At 32.9% G+C, this 22,902-nt stretch overlaps 1 protein-coding gene across 1 annotated transcript in view; it reads right to left on the bottom strand.

The window, feature by feature from the left end:
* The window catches only part of LOC139504046 (uncharacterized), a 108,335-nt gene that overhangs the window by 40,646 nt on the left and 44,787 nt on the right, over window positions 1–22,902 (bottom strand). The window contains exons 16-32 of the mRNA XM_071294105.1: window positions 21,522–21,660; window positions 20,659–20,849; window positions 19,156–19,294; window positions 18,536–18,726; window positions 17,055–17,193; window positions 16,435–16,625; window positions 14,954–15,092; window positions 14,334–14,524; window positions 12,835–12,973; window positions 12,215–12,405; window positions 10,715–10,853; window positions 10,029–10,219; window positions 8,519–8,657; window positions 7,985–8,175; window positions 6,472–6,610; window positions 5,635–5,825; window positions 4,121–4,259 (exon numbers count right to left, since the gene is read on the bottom strand). Coding sequence (XP_071150206.1) covers window positions 4,121–4,259; window positions 5,635–5,825; window positions 6,472–6,610; window positions 7,985–8,175; window positions 8,519–8,657; window positions 10,029–10,219; window positions 10,715–10,853; window positions 12,215–12,405; window positions 12,835–12,973; window positions 14,334–14,524; window positions 14,954–15,092; window positions 16,435–16,625; window positions 17,055–17,193; window positions 18,536–18,726; window positions 19,156–19,294; window positions 20,659–20,849; window positions 21,522–21,660 — 2,779 coding nt within the window. The remainder of the gene's footprint in view (window positions 1–4,120; window positions 4,260–5,634; window positions 5,826–6,471; window positions 6,611–7,984; window positions 8,176–8,518; window positions 8,658–10,028; window positions 10,220–10,714; window positions 10,854–12,214; window positions 12,406–12,834; window positions 12,974–14,333; window positions 14,525–14,953; window positions 15,093–16,434; window positions 16,626–17,054; window positions 17,194–18,535; window positions 18,727–19,155; window positions 19,295–20,658; window positions 20,850–21,521; window positions 21,661–22,902) is intronic.

Here is a 22,902-nt window from a genome sequence, read left to right as displayed (position 1 = left end):
TAAGAAGTTAAAAAATATATTCTGAATCTCCTTCAAAACCCCTTCTGGGGGGTTAGGTAGGACAGTCAGAACTTGAACCAAAATGGGAAGTACTAAAGTCTTAATAACTACAACCCTCCCAATATATGTTAGTTCTCTATAAGCCCAAGTATTGAGTAATGACTTGATACTGTTTATCTTGGCTGTAAAATTACATAGAGTTTTATCCATTTTAGCAAGCTCAAACCATATACCTAGTAGTTTAAACCTCCCAGAATGGTTCCATACAAGATTTTTTTCTGGAAAAAGTTTTTCCATACTACCCTTTTTTGACCCAATCCATACGGCTTCGGTTTTGTCAACATTACACCTAAGTCCAGCACATTCTGAAAATTTATCAAACAAGTATAAACACTGATTTAGGGATTTTTGGTCACCATCCAGGACTACGGAAGAATCATCAGCGTATTGACTCAACAGAAATTCAGAGTCATTAATTGTTACACCCGCAACATCAGGGTCATTTTTAATAGCTGCACTTAGTAATTCTAGCACTAAAATAAACAGGTAAGGAGACAGAGGATCCCCTTGACGGACCCCCCTTTTTAATGAAAAAAATTCTGAAATATAACCATTATTTAACACTGCACTAGAAGCATCACAGTAGCAAGCCTTAATCCAATTTATAAATGTATGGTCAAAGCCATAAAACTGCAAAGCCTCATATATAAAGGACCATTCGACTGTGTCGAAAGCTTTTTCAAAATCAACTAAAAGTAAAAGTCCAGGAATGTCGTCTTCTTCCATCTTTTCCATCAAATCATAAATAAATCTAGTGCATTCGCCAATATACCTACCTTTAAGAAAACCTTTTTGTGTTTGACTAATTATGTTTACCAAGACCTTTTTAAATCTATTTACTAGACTGACTGTAGCTATTTTATAGTCTACACACAGCAGTGTGATAGGTCGCCAGTTCTTAAGATAAAACTTTGACTTACCTTCCTTTGGTATACAGGTAATGAGTCCCTGTCTTTGAGTGATAGAGAACTTTCCATACTCTAAAGCCTCATTTAAACATCTTACTAGTGGTAATTTAATATCATTCCAAAATTTTTTATAAAACTCAACAGTGAATCCATCTATACCAGGTGATTTAGAGTTCTTCATATGTTTAAGAGAAGACAGACATTCCTGTACTGATAAAGGTCCTTCACATGATTCCACCTCTTCCTCAATAGGTTTTGTAATAAAAGGATTGTCATGCTGAAGAAATGTGCTCCTGTGAGTCTCAAGTAACAATGGGTTAGAACTAGTATACAATTTTTCATAAAATTGTTTTTGTTCATTTCTAATAATACATGGATCCATTATCTCAGATTCGTCCTCCAGGATAAGTTTGGGAATAATTTTTTCTGTATAATGTTTTTTTTCCAAATTACAAAAATAGTTACTTCCCTTTTCCCCCTCTACTTGCCATCTTGCCTTTGCTCTTGTAATTATTCCTTTAACATTTTTTTCTCTTATTACTTTTAATTCTAGTTTCAACCCTTCCCTTTCTTGGTGTACTGATGGCAAGTTATTCTCTATGAGTTTTTTTATCTAATAATGATATCTTGTATAATAATTCTTTTTCTTTATTATTTTGTTCCTTCTTCCGGAAAGACGAAAATGAGATTGCAGATCCACGAACTTTCATCTTAATCATATCCCATAGAAGCTGATAGCTTATATTAAACTGTTTATCCTCTGTCTCAATATCAATATCAATAGATGGATCAGACTCATATTCTTCAATGACATTTTTGATATCCCCTTTAACTTTTTCAATAAACTCAGTTTCCTTCAATAGACTGTTATTAAATTTCTATGTACCCTTCCCTCTAATCTGGCTTGAAAATTTTAAATTAATAAGTACTGGAGAATGATCCGATTTATAACTTATTCCTATATCTGATGAAATTACAAATGCTTCTATATCAGAGGTAATCATGAAGTAGTCCAAACGACTTTGTTTGCGATTTGGACCCCGCCATGAGTACCTCTTTTCAAAAGGGTGTTGCAGGCGCCATATATCTAATAAATCAAGGTCATGCATAACCTCATGTATCTTAGCTTTTGACTGGGGGTTATTTTCATTTCTATAATATAATGTGTCCATCTCATAACCTTGAACAACGTTCCAATCACCCACCACTACAATTGACGAGTTGCCAAAGTGGGATATTTTGTTTTTTATGTTGTCAAAAAAGGCTGGTTCATCATTATTCGGTCCATATATTGCTGCCAAAGTTATAAGATAGTCCTGAATGGTGATATCTAATATAACAAAATTACCGGACAAGTCTATAGTTTCCCCATGGATTTTAAATTCAAAAGTATTTCTGAAAAGAACAGCCTCCCCTCTGCTTTTACTAGAAAAAGAACTAAATTACCCCACATATCCCCATTCATGCAGCCATTGTTTTTCTTTTTCAGATGTGCTATGGGTGTCTACTAATATAATTATATCATATAAGTCCTTATATTTTGTAAATATATCAATTCTTTTGACTGTTTCTGATAAACCCCTGCAGTTTACACTACCAATAGTTATAGTCGACATAATATTATCAAGTGGTTAAACAAGAATAGCTTAAATAATAATAAATATAAATATATATAAGCCCAATATATCCAAGCAGTATGAACAAACCATACAAATGTGCATCTATATGTAAAAATGTTTTCCCAATGTTTCAATTTTTTACTTAGAGTTACCCCCAACCCCCTAAAAAAAAGTGTCGAGAGCATCATAGTATAAATAAAATGAGCAAATATTTTTGTGCTAAAGTAAAACTGAAATATATATCAAAAAAGTTCTGTGAAACTTAATTTTGTACCTCGATTTGCACGTTTTAATTTTAAATTTGTGTATTGTTCGATTTTACGAGAGAAGATGTATACCAAAGAATCGCATATAATAATAGTCAACATGCTAATTTATAATCCCCATGCTAAATAAAAGAAAATAAAGTAACGAAAAAAAGAAAACAACACAATAACAACAGAGCATTTTTACCAACACAGGTACATGCATTCAATTCATACAATTGAAGAAGAAAAACATAAAAGAAAAAAAAAACACATACAAATATACACATGCACCTTTAAATCCTGTTACATGAACAACCATCTATATATACAATTGAATTAAGATTGCTGACCCCATCTTAACTGTACATGCATCTCTTTATCAGTGTTACATGTACATGTATATTGACTTTATTGTATTTATCCAGAGTGAAACTAGCACTTAAACATTTATTGTAATTGTATGATAAAATGTATTGGCAAGGGTTTCATTTTATAAGTGTTTGTTTATTACTCTCACGCTTATGTGCAGCGATTACTCTGAAGTAGTACTAGGACAAATTTATATGGGGACGAAGTCCCCAATAACAGTAGAAAATTCAATAAAAAAAAAAATTCGGGAAAATTTCCCGAATTTTTCATTGTACTAATGAACTCAAAATCGTTCAATTTTTTTTTGTCGTGTTTTGAAATCCCGAACCTGCGCAGAAATGTACAATGCTGTTCCTTTTTCCGGTCTCGTTTGTATGAAACTTTGAGTAAAATACATATTTATCAGTCTAGTATAAAATAGGAAGGAACGTGCAATACCAATTTCATTTTTAATAATTCCTTGATATGAATAAACGTTACCTGATGATAGCGTTTCTTTGTTTACATTGCACATGACGTCATAATTTAAATAACGTCACAACTAAAATCCCTAACAACAGAATCAAAATCGGAAACGTTACGGTATTTCCGTTTCTTTACTTCGGTACTGGCATGAAAATACGGATTTATTTGTGTTATTAAAATTTGCTGTTACAAAATATTAAAAAGTTATAAATCAAGGAATGTATCTCCCTCATGCAAAGCTCTGATTCCTTTCACGGATTTGGCTATACTTTTTGTACCTTTTGGATTATAGCTCTTCATCTTTTATATAAGCTTTGGATTTCAAATATTTTGGCCATGAGCATCACTGGAGAGACATGTATTGTCGAAATGCACATCTGATGCAAGAAAATTGGTACCGTTAATTTTATCATTAATGCATTTGTGAGTCTGCTTTTAATGTAATACACACCAATATCCGAGCTGTCTACAGGCTACTGCTGCTTCAACATGACCAAAACTATTAGAACATATTGTTCCCCATTCACCTCTATAATTAATTTCCAGTCGTCCTATATTGTCAACGGAACCCGTTATCAAACGCAAACGACCTGCAAAGAAAATTTCATCATAAGAAGATACTGCATTATTAGTTTAAAGTATTTTTCAAACTTTGTATATTCATGTGCATTTCTGCTAGCTAAGGTTCATGATCTACTTCCCTGCTCTTCACCCTTGGCAGATTGTGTCAACATTTGTGATATCAATGTTGCGCCATCTATCGTTTGATTGAAGTCACGCTCATCACGAATACATTATTCTTGTCCAATGGAAACACTTTAACTCTCTTAAATGTGGAGGTGAAAACATGGTAGCGTCTATTGACTACAAACTTTTTGAAGCAGGAAATTTAAATATACGTTGACATTCCAACATTTATACAAGAAACATACACAGAAACTTTTAATAGTTAATCATGTTGATTAAGAACATTTGAATTGTCACTAAATATTGTCGTATGTTTTTAGGGGTAAAGACTTGCTGCACAATGAGAACGTGGTAATTGTTTATCTACATTTCTACATTTACACGTGATCATGTTATATGCGCTTTTTGATTGGATAAAGCCATTTACAACTGCGACCAATACCAATCATTTCCTCGAGTCTTCAAAATTCCTTCTCAATCCGGCAGAGGGAACGAAGGAGAGCGGATTGTAACCCTTTGCTAGCAAAGATGATTTATGTGACGATTATTTATTTTCGAAACTGTTTAGTTAGATTTATTTGAGTAAAGTTTGTTTTCCTTTTGCATGTTTAGAACCATGTGATTATAACGTTTACAATTATAATTATCTTGTTATCTGTATGCTACAAATTGGAATGTAAACAAAACGATTTAAATCAATCAAACATTCACAACTGTTGTTTTCTGCAATTATTTTTTATTCTTACTTGTTATCAAAGGTACCAGGATTATAATTAAGTATGCAAGACGCAAGTTTCGTCTATATAAGACTCATCAGTGACGCTCAGATCAAAATATATATAAAGCCAAACAAGTTCAAAGTTGAAGAGCTTTGGGACCCAACATTCCAAACAGTTGTGCAATTCAAATTACTAAATTGATTTGATTTGAATTAGATTGTATATGCATATGTGAAATTTTAATTGCTTCAACAGTTTTCAATTTTCGAAAGTTCATACAAATACTCTATACAAATGATGGCATTTTATGAATAAATATCACGAAACAACATCTCCCAATACCATAGCAAACACCAGTGTACCTATATTAAATATCGATTACGATAAATAACAATTAGTTGAAAGTAGACGTTCATACACAATTGTACAGTTATCTTTATAGGTACTGCACTGAAGTAGACCGGATAAATTGTTCTGTGTTTTCCTTATTTATATAGATTAGCCACCATGTGCATATAAATACGATTGCTTCGAACTTTTGATTTAAATCACATCCTACCTTCATCTTTTTCTGCTGGACAGCTGATATAACATTTGACGCCGGCATCGTAACTGTGTCTACAGTGTGAAGTATCGATTGAGTATGTGCAATTGATTAATTTATGTTCTGAACCAGTGCAATCTATTCTATCTAACCAAATGGTTCCATCGCCATCATCTATATATTGATAGGGAATCATCTGTCCGGAACTATAAATAAATGACAGATCCATGGGACATTTGATATTCACTACTTGTCGTTCCGAGATATAAATTATGTGAAGCACTTTCAATATTAAGTATGCTCTTTAATATTTCTAAAGTTATGGTGAATGTATTCTTCAGATAACTTCTCTTCTATGTGCCGCATCATTCTCTCAATTTCGGACAGTTTGTATCAAAAAATTCTAATTGAACACATACTAAAAATATACCACCTTTTTTCAGTTCCCATTCCTACCCACCTCAAATATATCACTTCAAAACATTTTATGCAAGCGGGATTAGTGCATCAGCAAACAATAACCCTGTGAACATTATGTGATATGGCATGATCTGTAAAACAAGTAAATTGCAACCAAATTTAACAATTTAATGGCTTCAATGTTTCTGCGGTATTAATATACTAGTATTCATAAACTCAATTTTGACTGAGGTCTTTTTATATTACTTTTAAAAAGTCCATATTTCAAAATTTGCTGTCGAATAAAATCTACCAATCGTTGGATATATTACGAACACCGAATTGTAAACAATCAAAACTCTCATGAATTTGGAAAATAATGGGGTGAATCAACTGATTTACAATACTAGTCCATTGATACATTTGTGAGTCTGCTTTTAATGTAATACACACCAATATCCGAGCTGTCTACAGGCTACTGCTGCTTCAACATGACCAAAACTATTAGAACATATTGTTCCCCATTCACCTCTATAATTAATTTCCAGTCGTCCTATATTGTCAACGGAACCCGTTATAAAACGCAATTGACCTGCAAATAAAATTTCATCATTAGAAGATACTGCTTTATTTGTTTAAAGTATTTTTCAAACTTTGTATATTCATTTGCATTTTTGCTAGCTAAGAATCATGATCTACTTCCTTTCTCTTCACCCTTGGCAGATTGTGTCAACATTTGTGATAACAATGTTGCGCCATCTATCGTTTGATTAAAGTCACGCTCATCACGAATACATTATTCTTGACCAATGGAAGTACTTTGACTCTCTTAAGTGTGGAGGTGAAAAAACGGTAGCGTCTAGTGACTACAAACTTTTTGAAGCAGGACATTTAAATATACGTTGAAATTTCAACATTGATACAAGAAACATACACAGAAAATTTTAATAGTTAATCATGTTGATTAAGAACATTTGAATTGTCACTAAATATTGTCGTATGTTTTTCGGGGTAAAGACTTGTTGCACAATCAGAACGCGGCAATTGTTTATCTACATTTCTACATTTACACGTGATCATGTTATATGCGCTTTTTGATTGGAAAAAGCCATTTACAACTGCGACCAATACAAATCATTACCTCGATTCTCCAAAATTCCTTCTCAATCCGACAGAGTGAAAGAAGGAGAGCGGATTGTAACCCTTGGCTAGCAAAGATGATTTATGTGACGATTATTTATTTTCGAAACTGTTTAGTTAGATTTATTTGAGTAAAGTAAGTTTTCCTTTAGCATGTTTAGTACCATGTGATAATAACGTTTACAATTATATTTATCTTGTTATCTGTATGCTACAAATTGGAATTTTAACAAAACGATTTAAATCAATCAAACATTCAAAACTGTTGTTTTCTGCAATTATTTTTTATTCTTACTTGTTATCAAAGGTACCAGGATTATAATTGAGTATGCCAGACGCGCGTTTCGTCTATATAAGACTCATCAGTGACGCTCAGATCAAAATAAATATAAAGCCAAACAAGTTCAAAGTTGAAGAGCATTGGGACCCAACATTCAAAACAGTTGTGCAATTCAAATTACTAAATTGATTTAATTTGAATTAGATTGTATATGCATATGTGAAATTTTAATTGCTTCAACAGTTTTCAATTTTCGAAAGTTCATACAAATACTCTATACAATTGATCGCATTTTATGAATAAATATCACGAAACAACATCTCCCAATACCATAGCAAACACCAGTGTACCTATATTAAATATTTATTACGATTGATATCAATTAGTTGAAAGTAGACGTGCATACACAATTGTTCAGTTATCTTTAAATGTACTGCACTGAAGTAGACCGGATAAATGTTCTGTGTTTTCCTTATTTATATAAAATAGCCACCATGTGCATATAAGTACGATTGCTTCGAACTTTTGATTTAAATCACATCCTACCTTCATCTTTTTCTGCTGGACAGCTGATATAACATTTGACGCCGGCATCGTAACTGTGTCTACAGTGTGAAGTATCGATTGAGTATGTGCAATTGATTAATTTATGTTCTGAACAAGAGCAATCTATTCTATCTAACCAAATGGTTTCATTGCCATCATCTATATATTGATAGGGAATCATCTGTCCGGAACTATAAATAAATGAAAGATACATTGGATATTTGATATTCACTACTTGTCGTTCCGAGATTCAAATTATGTTAAGCACTATCAATGTTGAGTATGCTCTTTCAATAATTTTGACTGAAGTCTTTTTATATTACTTTTAAAAACTTTTCGTATCATATTAAATGAGAAGTCCATATTTCAAAATTTGCTGTCGGATTAAATCTATCAATCGTTGGATATATTACGAACATCGAATTGTAAACAATCAACTATCTCATGAATTTGGAATATAATAGGATGAATCAACTGATTTACAATACTAATTCATTGATAAATTTGTGAGTCTGCTTTTAATGTAATACACACCAATATCCGAGCTGTCTACAGGCTACTGCTGCTTCAACATGACCAAAACTATTAGAACATATTGTTCCCCATTCACCTCTATAATTAATTTCCAGTCGTCCTATATTGTCAACGGAACCCGTTATAAAACGTAAACGACCTGCAAAGAAAATTTCATCATAAGAAGATACTGCTTTATTAGTTTAAAGTATTTTTCAAACTTTGTATATTCATGTACATTTTTGCAAGCTAAGGTTCATGATCTACTTCCCTGCTCTTCACCCTTGGCAGATTGTGTCAACATTTGTGATAACAATGTTGCGCCATCTATCGTTTAATTAAACATGTTAAAGTCACGCTCATCACGAATACATTATTCTTGGCCAATTGAAACACTTTGACTCTCTTAAGTGTGGAGGTGAAAAAACGGAAGCGTCTAGTGACTACAAACGTTTTGAAGCAGAAAATTTAAGTATATGTTGACATTTCAACATTGACACAAGAAACATACACAGAAACTTCTAATAGTTAATCATGTTGATTAAGAACATTTGAATTGTCACTAAATATTGTCGTATGTTTTTCGGGGTAAAGACTTGTTGCACAATCAGAACGTGGCAATTGTTTATCTACATTTCTACATTTACACGTGATCATGTGATATGCGCTTTTTGATTGGATAAAGCCATTCACAACTGCGACCAATACCAATCATTACCTCGAGTCTCCAAAATTCCTTCTCAATCCGACAAGGGGAAAGCAGGAGAGCAGATCGTAACCCTTGGCTAGCAAACATGATTTATGTGACTATTATTTTTTTCGAAACTATTCAGTTAGATTGATTTGAGTAAAGTTTGTTTTCCTTTAGTACCATGTGATAATAACGTTTACATTTATAATTATCTTGTTATCTATATGCTACAAATCGGGATTTTTACAAAACGATTTAAATCAATCAATCATTCAAAACTCTTGTTTTCTGCAATTATTTTTATTCTTACTGGTTATTAAAGGTACCAGGATTATAATTTAGTACGCCAGACGCGCGTTTCGTCTATATAAGACTCATCAGTGACGCTCAGATCAAAATCGGTATAAAGCCAAACAAGTACAAAGTTGAAGAGCATTGGGACACAACATTCCAAACAATTGTGTAATTTAAATTACTAAGTTGATTTGATTTGAATTAGATTGTATGCATATGTAAAATTTTAATTACTTCAACAGTTTTTAATTTTCGAAAGTTCATACAAACACTCTATACAAATGATGGCATTTTATGAATAAATATCACGAAACAACATCTCCCAATACCATAGCATACACCAGTGAACCTATATTAAATATCGATTACGATGGATATCAATTAGTTGAAAGTTGACGTTCATACACAATTGTACAGTTATCTTTATAGGTACTGCACTGAAGTAGACCGGATAAATGGTACTGTGTTTTCCCTTTTTATGTACAATAGCCACCATGTGCATATAAATACGATTGCTTCGAACTTTTGATTTAAATCACATCCTACCTTCATCTTCTTCTGCTGGACAGCTGATATAACATTTGACGCCGGCATCGTAACTGTGTCTACAGTGTGAAGTATCGATTGAGTATGTGCAATTGATTAATTTATGTTCTGAACCAGAGCAATCTATTCTATCTAACCAAATGGTTCCATTGCCATCATCTATATATTGATAGGGAATCATCTGTCCGGAACTATAAATAAATGAAAGATACATGGGATATTTGATATTCACTACTTGTCGTTCCGAGATTCAAATTATGTTAAGAACTTTCAATATTAAGTATGGTCTTTGATATTTCTAAAGTTAGTGTGAATGTATTCTTCAGATAACTTCTCTCAATATTAAGTATGGTCTTTGATATTTCTAAAGTTAGTGTGAATGTATTCTTCAGATAACTTCTCTTCTATGTGCCGCATCATTCTCTCAATTTCGGACAGTTTGTATCAAAAAATTCTAATTAGACACATATCAAAATATACCACCTTTTTTCAGTTCCCATTCCTACCCACCTCAAATATATCACTTCAAAACATTTCATGCAAGCGGGATTAGTGCATCAGCAAACAATAACCCTGTGAACAATCAAAACTATCACATGAATTTGGAATATAATAGGATGAATCAACTGTCTTACAAAACAAATTCATTGATACATTTGTAATTCTGCTTTTAATGTAATACACACCAATATCCGAGCTGTCTACAGGCTACTGCTGCTTCAACATGACCAAAACTATTAGAACATATTGTTCCCCATTCACCTCTATAATTAATTTCCAGTCGTCCTATATTGTCAACGGAACCCGTTATAAAACGCAAACGACCTGCAAGGAAAATTCAATCATAAGAAGAAGCAGCTTTAGTAGTTTAAAGTATTTTTCAAACTTTGTATATTCCTGTGCATTTTTGCTAGGTAAGGTTCATGATCTACTTCCCTGCTCTTCACCCTTGGCAGATTGTGTCAACATTTGTGATAACAATGTTGCGCCATCTAGCGGTCGATTAAAGTCACGTCTATCACGATTACATTTTTCTTGGCCAATGGAAGCACTTTAACTCTCTTAAATGTGGAGGTGAAAACACGGTAGCGTCTAGTGACTACAAACTTTTTGAAGCAGAAAATTTAAATATACGTTGACATTTCAACATTGATGCAAGAAATATACACAGAAACTTCTAATAGTTAATCATGTTGATTAAGAACATTTGAATTGTCACTAAATATTGTCGTATGTTTTTTGGGGTAAAGATTTTTTTCACAACCAGAACGTGGCAATTGTTTACCTACATTTCTACATTTACACGTGATCATGTTATATGCGCTTTTTGATTGGATAAAGCCATTTAAAACTGCGACCAATAAAAATCATTACCTCGAGTCTCCAAAATTCCTTCTCAATCCGACAAGGGGAAAGCAGGAGAGCGGATCGTAACCCTTGGCTAGCAAACATGATTTTATGTGACGATTATTTTTTTCGAAACTATTCAGTTAGATTGATTTGAGTAAAGTTTGTTTTCCTTGAGTACCATGTGATAATAACGTTTACAATTATAATTATCTTGTTATCTGTATGCTACAAATCGGGATTTTTACAAAACTATTTAAATCAATCAAACATTCACAACTGTTTTTTTCTGCAATTATTTTTTTTTACTTGTTATCAAAGGTACCAGGATTATAATTTATTACGTTAGACTCGCGTTTCGTCTATATGAGACTCATCAGTGACGCTTAGATCAAAATAGATATAAAGCTAAACAAGTACTACGTTGAAGAGCATTGGGACCCAACATTCCAAACAGTTGTGCAATTCAAATTACTAAGTTGATTTGATTTGAATTAGATTGTATGCATATGTAAAATTTTAATTGCTTCAACAGTTTTTAATTTTAGGAATTTCACACAAATACTCTTTACAAATGATGGCATTTTATGAATACATATCACAAAACAACATCTCCCAATACCATAGCATACACCAGTGCACCTATATTAAATATCGATTACGATGGATATCAATTAGTTGAAAGTTGACGTTCATACACAATTGTACAGTTATCTTTATAGGTACTTCACTGAAGTAGACCGGATAAATGGGACTGTGTTTTCCTTATTTATGTACAATAGCCACCATGTGCATATAAATACGATTGCTTCGAACTTTTGATTTAAATCATATCCTACCTTCATCTTTTTCTGCTGGACAGCTGATATAACATTTGACGCCAGCATCGTAACTGTGTCTACAGTGTGAAGTATCGATTGAGTATGTGCAATTGATTAATTTATGTTCTGAACCAGAACAATCTATTCTATCTAACCAAATGGTTCCATTGCCATCATCTATATATTGATAGGGAATCATCTGTCCGGAACTATAAATAAATGAAAGATACATGGGATATTTGATATACACTATTTGTCGTTCCGAGATTCAAATTATGTTAAGTACTTTCAATATTAAGTATGGTCTTTAATAGTTCTAAAGTTATTGTGAATGTATTCTTCAGATAACTTCTCTTCTATGTGCCGCATCATTCTCTCAATTTCGGACAGTTTGTATCAAAAAAATCTAATTAGACACATATCAAAATGTACCACCTTTTTTCGGTCCCCATTCCTACCCACCTCAAATATATCACTTCAAAACATTTCATGCAAGCGGGATTAGTGCATCAGCAAACAATAACCCTGTGAACAATCAAAACTATCACATGAATTTGGAATATAATAGGATGAATCAACTGTCTTACAAAACAAATTCATTGATACATTTGTGAGTCTGCTTTTAATGTAATACACACCAATATCCGAGCTGTCTACAGGCTACTGCTGCTTCAACATGACCAAAACTATTAGAACATATTGTTCCCCATTCACCTCTATAATTAATTTCCAGTCGTCCTATATTGTCAACGGAACCCGTTATAAAACGCAAACGACCTGCAAGGAAAATTCAATCAAAAGAAGAAGCAGCTTTAGTAGTTTAAAGTATTTTTCAAACTTTGTATATTCCTGTGCATTTTTGCTAGGTAAGGTTCATGATCTACTTCCCTGCTCTTCACCCTTGGCAGATTGTGTCAACATTTGTGATAACAATGTTGCGCCATCTAGCGGTCGATTAAAGTCACGTCTATCACGATTACATTATTCTTGGCCAATGGAAGCTCTTTAACTCTCTTAAATGTGGAGGTGAAAAAACGGTAGCGTGTAGTGACTACAAACTTTTTGAAGCAGAAAATTTAAATATACGTTGACATTTCAACATTGATGCAAGAAATATACACAGAAACTTCTAATAGTTAATCATGTTGATTAAGAACATTTGAATTGTCACTAAATATTGTCGTATGATTTTTGGGGTAAAGATTTTTTTCACAACCAGAACGTGGCAATTGTTTACCTACATTTCTACATTTACACGTGATCATGTTATATGCGCTTTTTGATTGGATAAAGCCATTTAAAACTGCGACCAATAAAAATCATTACCTCGAGTCTCCAAAATTCCTTCTCAATCCGACAAGGGGAAAGCAGGAGAGCGGATCGTAACCCTTGGCTAGCAAACATGATTTTATGTGACGATTATTTTTTTCGAAACTATTCAGTTAGATTGATTTGAGTAAAGTTTGTTTTCCTTGAGTACCATGTGATAATAACGTTTACAATTATAATTATCTTGTTATCTGTATGCTACAAATCGGGATTTTTACAAAACTATTTAAATCAATCAAACATTCACAACTGTTTTTTTCTGCAATTATTTTTTTTACTTGTTATCAAAGGTACCAGGATTATAATTTATTACGTTAGACTCGCGTTTCGTCTATATGAGACTCATCAGTGACGCTTAGATCAAAATAGATATAAAGCTAAACAAGTACTACGTTGAAGAGCATTGGGACCCAACATTCCAAACAGTTGTGCAATTCAAATTACTAAGTTGATTTGATTTGAATTAGATTGTATGCATATGTAAAATTTTAATTGCTTCAACAGTTTTTAATTTTAGGAATTTCACACAAATACTCTTTACAAATGATGGCATTTTATGAATACATATCACAAAACAACATCTCCCAATACCATAGCATACACCAGTGCACCTATATTAAATATCGATTACGATGGATATCAATTAGTTGAAAGTTGACGTTCATACACAATTGTACAGTTATCTTTATAGGTACTTCACTGAAGTAGACCGGATAAATGGGACTGTGTTTTCCTTATTTATGTACAATAGCCACCATGTGCATATAAATACGATTGCTTCGAACTTTTGATTTAAATCATATCCTACCTTCATCTTTTTCTGCTGGACAGCTGATATAACATTTGACGCCGGCATCGTAACTGTGTCTACAGTGTGAAGTATCGATTGAGTATGTGCAATTGATTAATTTATGTTCTGAACCAGAACAATCTATTCTATCTAACCAAATGGTTCCATTGCCATCATCTATATATTGATAGGGAATCATCTGTCCGGAACTATAAATAAATGAAAGATACATGGGATATTTGATATACACTATTTGTCGTTCCGAGATTCAAATTATGTTAAGTACTTTCAATATTAAGTATGGTCTTTAATAGTTCTAAAGTTATTGTGAATGTATTCTTCAGATAACTTCTCTTCTATGTGCCGCATCATTCTCTCAATTTCGGACAGTTTGTATCAAAAAAATCTAATTAGACACATATCAAAATGTACCACCTTTTTTCGGTCCCCATTCCTACCCACCTCAAATATATCACTTCAAAACATTTCATGCAAGCGGGATTAGTGCATCAGCAAACAATAACCCTGTGAACAATCAAAACTATCACATGAATTTGGAATATAATAGGATGAATCAACTGTCTTACAAAACAAATTCATTGATACATTTGTGAGTCTGCTTTTAATGTAATACACACCAATATCCGAGCTGTCTACAGGCTACTGCTGCTTCAACATGACCAAAACTATTAGAACATATTGTTCCCCATTCACCTCTATAATTAATTTCCAGTCGTCCTATATTGTCAACGGAACCCGTTATAAAACGCAAACGACCTGCAAGGAAAATTCAATCAAAAGAAGAAGCAGCTTTAGTAGTTTAAAGTATTTTTCAAACTTTGTATATTCCTGTGCATTTTTGCTAGGTAAGGTTCATGATCTACTTCCCTGCTCTTCACCCTTGGCAGATTGTGTCAACATTTGTGATAACAATGTTGCGCCATCTAGCGGTCGATTAAAGTCACGTCTATCACGATTACATTATTCTTGGCCAATGGAAGCTCTTTAACTCTCTTAAATGTGGAGGTGAAAAAACGGTAGCGTGTAGTGACTACAAACTTTTTGAAGCAGAAAATTTAAATATACGTTGACATTTCAACATTGATGCAAGAAATATACACAGAAACTTCTAATAGTTAATCATGTTGATTAAGAACATTTGAATTGTCACTAAATATTGTCGTATGTTTTTTGGGGTAAAGATTTTTTTCACAACCAGAACGTGGCAATTGTTTACCTACATTTCTACATTTACACGTGATCATGTTATATGCGCTTTTTAAAACTGCGACCAATAAAAATCATTACCTCGAGTCTCCAAAATTCCTTCTCAATCCGACAAGGGGAAAGCAGGAGAGCGGATCGTAACCCTTGGCTAGCAAACATGATTTTATGTGACGATTATTTTTTTCGAAACTATTCAGTTAGATTGATTTGAGTAAAGTTTGTTTTCCTTGAGTACCATGTGATAATAACGTTTACAATTATAATTATCTTGTTATCTGTATGCTACAAATCGGGATTTTTACAAAACTATTTAAATCAATCAAACATTCACAACTGTTTTTTTCTGCAATTATTTTTTTTACTTGTTATCAAAGGTACCAGGATTATAATTTATTACGTTAGACTCGCGTTTCGTCTATATGAGACTCATCAGTGACGCTTAGATCAAAATAGATATAAAGCTAAACAAGTACTACGTTGAAGAGCATTGGGAACCAACATTCCAAACAGTTGTGCAATTCAAATTACTAAGTTGATTTGATTTGAATTAGATTGTATGCATATGTAAAATTTTAATTGCTTCAACAGTTTTTAATTTTAGGAATTTCACACAAATACTCTTTACAAATGATGGCATTTTATGAATACATATCACAAAACAACATCTCCCAATACCATAGCATACACCAGTGCACCTATATTAAATATCGATTACGATGGATATCAATTAGTTGAAAGTTGACGTTCATACACAATTGTACAGTTATCTTTATAGGTACTTCACTGAAGTAGACCGGATAAATGGGACTGTGTTTTCCTTATTTATGTACAATAGCCACCATGTGCATATAAATACGATTGCTTCGAACTTTTGATTTAAATCATATCCTACCTTCATCTTTTTCTGCTGGACAGCTGATATAACATTTGACGCCGGCATCGTAACTGTGTCTACAGTGTGAAGTATCGATTGAGTATGTGCAATTGATTAATTTATGTTCTGAACCAGAACAATCTATTCTATCTAACCAAATGGTTCCATTGCCATCATCTATATATTGATAGGGAATCATCTGTCCGGAACTATAAATAAATGAAAGATACATGGGATATTTGATATACACTATTTGTCGTTCCGAGATTCAAATTATGTTAAGTACTTTCAATATTAAGTATGGTCTTTAATAGTTCTAAAGTTATTGTGAATGTATTCTTCAGATAACTTCTCTTCTATGTGCCGCATCATTCTCTCAATTTCGGACAGTTTGTATCAAAAAAATCTAATTAGACACATATCAAAATGTACCACCTTTTTTCGGTCCCCATTCCTACCCACCTCAAATATATCACTTCAAAACATTTCATGCAAGCGGGATTAGTGCATCAGCAAACAATAACCCTGTGAACAATCAAAACTATCACATGAATTTGGAATATAATAGGATGAATCAACTGTCTTACAAAACAAATTCATTGATACATTTGTGAGTCTGCTTTTAATGTAATACACACCAATATCCGAGCTGTCTACAGGCTACTGCTGCTTCAACATGACCAAAACTATTAGAACATATTGTTCCCCATTCACCTCTATAATTAATTTCCAGTCGTCCTATATTGTCAACGGAACCCGTTATAAAACGCAAACGACCTGCAAGGAAAATTCAATCAAAAGAAGAAGCAGCTTTAGTAGTTTAAAGTATTTTTCAAACTTTGTATATTCCTGTGCATTTTTGCTAGGTAAGGTTCATGATCTACTTCCCTGCTCTTCACCCTTGGCAGATTGTGTCAACATTTGTGATAACAATGTTGCGCCATCTACCGGTCGATTAAAGTCACGTCTATCACGATTACATTATTCTTGGCCAATGGAAGCTCTTTAACTCTCTTAAATGTGGAGGTGAAAAAACGGTAGCGTGTAGTGACTACAAACTTTTTGAAGCAGAAAATTTAAATATACGTTGACATTTCAACATTGATGCAAGAAATATACACAGAAACTTCTAATAGTTAATCATGTTGATTAAGAACATTTGAATTGTCACTAAATATTGTCGTATGTTTTTTGGGGTAAAGATTTTTTTCACAACCAGAACGTGGCAATTGTTTACCTACATTTCTACATTTACACGTGATCATGTTATATGCGCTTTTTAAAACTGCGACCAATAAAAATCATTACCTCGAGTCTCCAAAATTCCTTCTCAATCCGACAAGGGGAAAGCAGGAGAGCGGATCGTAACCCTTGGCTAGCAAACATGATTTTATGTGACGATTATTTTTTTCGAAACTATTCAGTTAGATTGATTTGAGTAAAGTTTGTTTTCCTTGAGTACCATGTGATAATAACGTTTACAATTATAATTATCTTGTTATCTGTATGCTACAAATCGGGATTTTTACAAAACTATTTAAATCAATCAAACATTCACAACTGTTTTTTTCTGCAATTATTTTTTTTACTTGTTATCAAAGGTACCAGGATTATAATTTATTACGTTAGACTCGCGTTTCGTCTATATGAGACTCATCAGTGACGCTTAGATCAAAATAGATATAAAGCTAAACAAGTACTACGTTGAAGAGCATTGGGACCCAACATTCCAAACAGTTGTGCAATTCAAATTACTAAGTTGATTTGATTTGAATTAGATTGTATGCATATGTAAAATTTTAATTGCTTCAACAGTTTTTAATTTTAGGAATTTCACACAAATACTCTTTACAAATGATGGCATTTTATGAATACATATCACAAAACAACATCTCCCAATACCATAGCATACACCAGTGCACCTATATTAAATATCGATTACGATGGATATCAATTAGTTGAAAGTTGACGTTCATACACAATTGTACAGTTATCTTTATAGGTACTTCACTGAAGTAGACCGGATAAATGGGACTGTGTTTTCCTTATTTATGTACAATAGCCACCATGTGCATATAAATACGATTGCTTCGAACTTTTGATTTAAATCATATCCTACCTTCATCTTTTTCTGCTGGACAGCTGATATAACATTTGACGCCGGCATCGTAACTGTGTCTACAGTGTGAAGTATCGATTGAGTATGTGCAATTGATTAATTTATGTTCTGAACCAGAGCAATCTATTCTATCTAACCAAATGGTTCCATTGCCATCATCTATATATTGATAGGGAATCATCTGTCCGGAACTATAAATAAATGAAAGATACATGGGATATTTGATATTCACTATTTGTCGTTCCGAGATTCAAATTATGTTAAGTACTTTCAATATTAAGAATGGTCTTTAATAGTTCTAAAGTTATTGTGAATGTATTCTTCAGATAACTTCTCTTCTATGTGCCGCATCATTCTCTCAATTTCGGACAGTTTGTATCAAAAAAATCTAATTAGACACATATCAAAATGTACCACCTTTTTTCGGTCCCCATTCCTACCCACCTCAAATATATCACTTCAAAACATTTCATGCAAGCGGGATTAGTGCATCAGCAAACAATAACCCTGTGAACAATCAAAACTATCGAATGAATTTGGAATATAATAGGATGAATCAACTGTCTTACAAAACAAATTCATTGATACATTTGTGAGTCTGCTTTTAATGTAATACACACCAATATCCGAGCTGTCTACAGGCTACTGCTGCTTCAACATGACCAAAACTATTAGAACATATTGTTCCCCATTCACCTCTATAATTAATTTCCAGTCGTCCTATATTGTCAACGGAACCCGTTATAAAACGCAAACGACCTGCAAGGAAAATTCAATCAAAAGAAGAAGCAGCTTTAGTAGTTTAAAGTATTTTTTAAACTTTGTATATTCATGTGCATTTTTGCTAGCTAAGGTTGATGATCTACTTCCCTGCTCTTCACCCTTGGCAGATTGTGTCAACATTTGTGATAACAATGTTGCGCCATCTAGCGGTCGATTAAAGTCACGTCTATCACGATTACATTATTCTTGGCCAATGGAAGCACTTTAACTCTCTTAAATGTGGAGGTGAAAACACGGTAGCGTCTAGTGACTACAAACTTTTTGAAGCAGAAAATTTAAATATACGTTGACATTTAAACATTGATGCAAGAAATATACACAGAAACTTCTAATAGTTAATCATGTTGATTAAGAACATTTGAATTGTCACTAAATACTGTGATATGTTTTTTGGAGTAAAGATTTTTTTCACAACCAGAACGTGGCAATTGTTAACCTACATTTCTACATTTACACGTGATCATGTTATATGCGCTTTTTGATTGGATAAAGCCATTTACAACTGCGACCAATAAAAATCATTACCTCGAGTCGCAAAAATTCCTTCTCAATCCGACAGGGGGAAACGCAGGAGAGCGGATCGTAACCATTGGCTAGCAAAGATGAATGGTGTGACGATTATTTTTTTTCGAAACTATTCAGTTAGATTGATTTGAGTTAAGTTTGTTTTCCTTTAGTACCATGTGATAATAACGTTTACAATTATAATTATCTTGTTATCTGTATGCTACAAATTGGAATTTTAACAAAACGATTTAAATCAATCAAACATTCAAAACTGATCTTTTCTGCAATTATTTTTGTTCTTACTTGTTATCAAAGGTACCAGGATTATAATTAAGTATGCCAGACGCGCGTTTCGTCTATATAAGACTCATCAGTGACGCTCAGATCAAAATCGGTATAAAGCCAAACAAGTACAACGTTGAAGAGCATTGGGACCCAACATTCCAAACAGTTGTGTTATTTAAATTACTAAGTTGATTTGATTTTAATTAGATTGTATGCATATGTAAAATTTTAAATACTTCAACAGTTTTTAATTTTCGAAAGTTCATACAAATACTCTATACAAATGATGGCATTTTATGAATAAATATCACGAAACAACAGCTTCCAATACCATAGCAAACACCAGTGCACCTATATTAAATATCGATTACGATGGATATCAATTAGTTGAAAGTTGACGTTCATACACAATTGTACAGTTATCTGTATGGGTACTGCATTGAAGAAGACCGGATAAATGGTACTGTGTTTTCCCTTTTTATGTACAATAGCCACAATGTGCATATAAATACGATTGCTTCGAACTTTTGATTTCAATCACATCCTACCTTCATCTTCCTCTGCTGGACAGCTGATATAACATTTGACGCCGGCATCGTAACTGTGTCTACAGTGTGAAGTATCGATTGAGTATGTGCAATTGATTAATTTATGTTCTGAACCAGAGCAATCTATTCTATCTAACCAAATGGTTCCATTGCCATCATCTATATATTGATAGGGAATCATCTGTCCGGAACTATAAATAAATGAAAGATACATGGGATATTTGATATTCACTACTTGTCGTTCTTGGATTCAAATTATGTTAAGCACTTTCAATATTACGTATGCTCTTTAATATTTCTAAAGTTATGGTGAATGTATTCTTCAGATAACTTCTCTTCTATGTCGGCATCATTCTCTCAATTTCGGACAGTTTGTATCAACAAATTTTAATTAGACACATACCTAAATGTACCACCTTTTTTCGGTCCCAATTCCTACCCACCTCGAATATATCACTTCAAAACATTTTATGCAAGCGGGATTAGTGCACCAGCAAACAATAACCCTGTAAACATTATGTGATATGGCATGATCTGTAAAGTAAGTTAATTGCAACCAAATTTAACAATTCAATGACTTCAATTTTTTCTGCGGTATTAATATACTAGTATTCATAAACTTAATTTTGACTGAAGTCTTTTTATATTACTTTTCAAAACTTTTCGGATCATATTAAATGAGAAGTCCATATCTAAAAATTTGCTGTCGAATGAAATCTACCAATCGTTGGATATATTACGAACATCGAATTGTAAACAATCAAAACTATTTCATGAATTTGGAATATAATAGGATGAATCAACTGATTTACAATACTAATTCATTGATGCATTTGTGAGTCTGCTTTTAATGTAATACACACCAATATCCGAGCTGTCTACAGGCTACTGCTGCTTCAACATGACCAAAACTATTAGAACATATTGTTCCCCATTCACCTCTATAATTAATTTCCAGTCGTCCTATATTGTCAACGGAACCCGTTATAAAACGCAAACGACCTGCAAAGAAAATGTCATCATAAGAAGATACTGCTTTATTAGTTTAAAAGTGTTTTTCAAACTTTGTGGATTCATGTGCATTTTTGCTAGCTAAGGTTGATGATCTACTTCCCTGCTCTTCACCCTTGGCAGATTGTGTCGACATTTGTGATAACAATGTTGCGCAGTCTATCGTTTGATTAAATATGTTAAAGTCACGCTCATCACGAATACATTATGCTTGTCCAATGGAAACACTTTAACTCTCTTAAATGTAACGGTAAACACATGGTAGCGTCTAGTGACTACAAACTTTTTGAAGCAGGAAATCTAAATATACGTTGACATTCCAATATTTATACAAGAAACATACACAGAAACCTTTAATAGTTAATCATGTTGATTAAGAACATTTGAATTGTCACTAAATATTGTCGTATGTTTTTCGGGGTAAAGACTTGTAGCACAATCAGAACGTGGCAATTGTTTATCTACATTTCTACATTTACACGTGATTATGTTATATGCGCTTTTTGATTGGATAAAGCCATTTACAACTGCGACCAATACAAATCATTACCCTTGTAACCCTTGGCTAGCAAAGATGATTTATGTGACGATTATTTATTTTCGAAACTGTTCAGTTAGATTGATATGAGTAAAGTTTGTTTTCCTTTGGCATGTTTAGTACCATGTGATAATAACGTTTACAATTATAATTATCTTGTTATCTGTATGCTACAAATTGGAATTTTAACAAAACGATTTAAATCAATCAAACATTCAAAACTGATCTTTTCTGCAATTATTTTTGTTCTTACTTGTTATCAAAGGTACCAGGATTATAATTAAGTATGCCAGACGCACGTTTCGTCTATATAAGACTCATCAGTGACGCTCTGATCAAAATCGGTATAAAGCCAAACAAGTACAACGTTGAAGAGCATTGGGACCCACCACTCCAAACAGTTGTGTAATTTAAATTACTAAGTTGATTTGATTTGAATTAGATTGTATGCATATGTAAAATTTTAATTACTTCAACAGTTTTTAATTTTCGAAAGTTCATACAAATACTCTATACAAATGATGGCATTTTATGAATAAATATCACGAAACAACAGCTTCCAATACCATAGCAAACACCAGTGCACCTATATTAAATATCGATTACGATGGATATCAATTAGTTGAAAGTTGACGTTCATACACAATTGTACAGTTATCTTTATATGTACTGCACTGAAGTAGACCGGATAAATT

The sequence above is a fragment of the Mytilus edulis genome, chromosome 14, assembly GCF_963676685.1.
Source record: "Mytilus edulis chromosome 14, xbMytEdul2.2, whole genome shotgun sequence".
Taxonomy (NCBI): domain Eukaryota; kingdom Metazoa; phylum Mollusca; class Bivalvia; order Mytilida; family Mytilidae; genus Mytilus; species Mytilus edulis.
The sequence above is the reverse complement of the archived record's forward strand: the minus strand, read 5'-3'. Positions and strand labels throughout refer to the sequence as shown.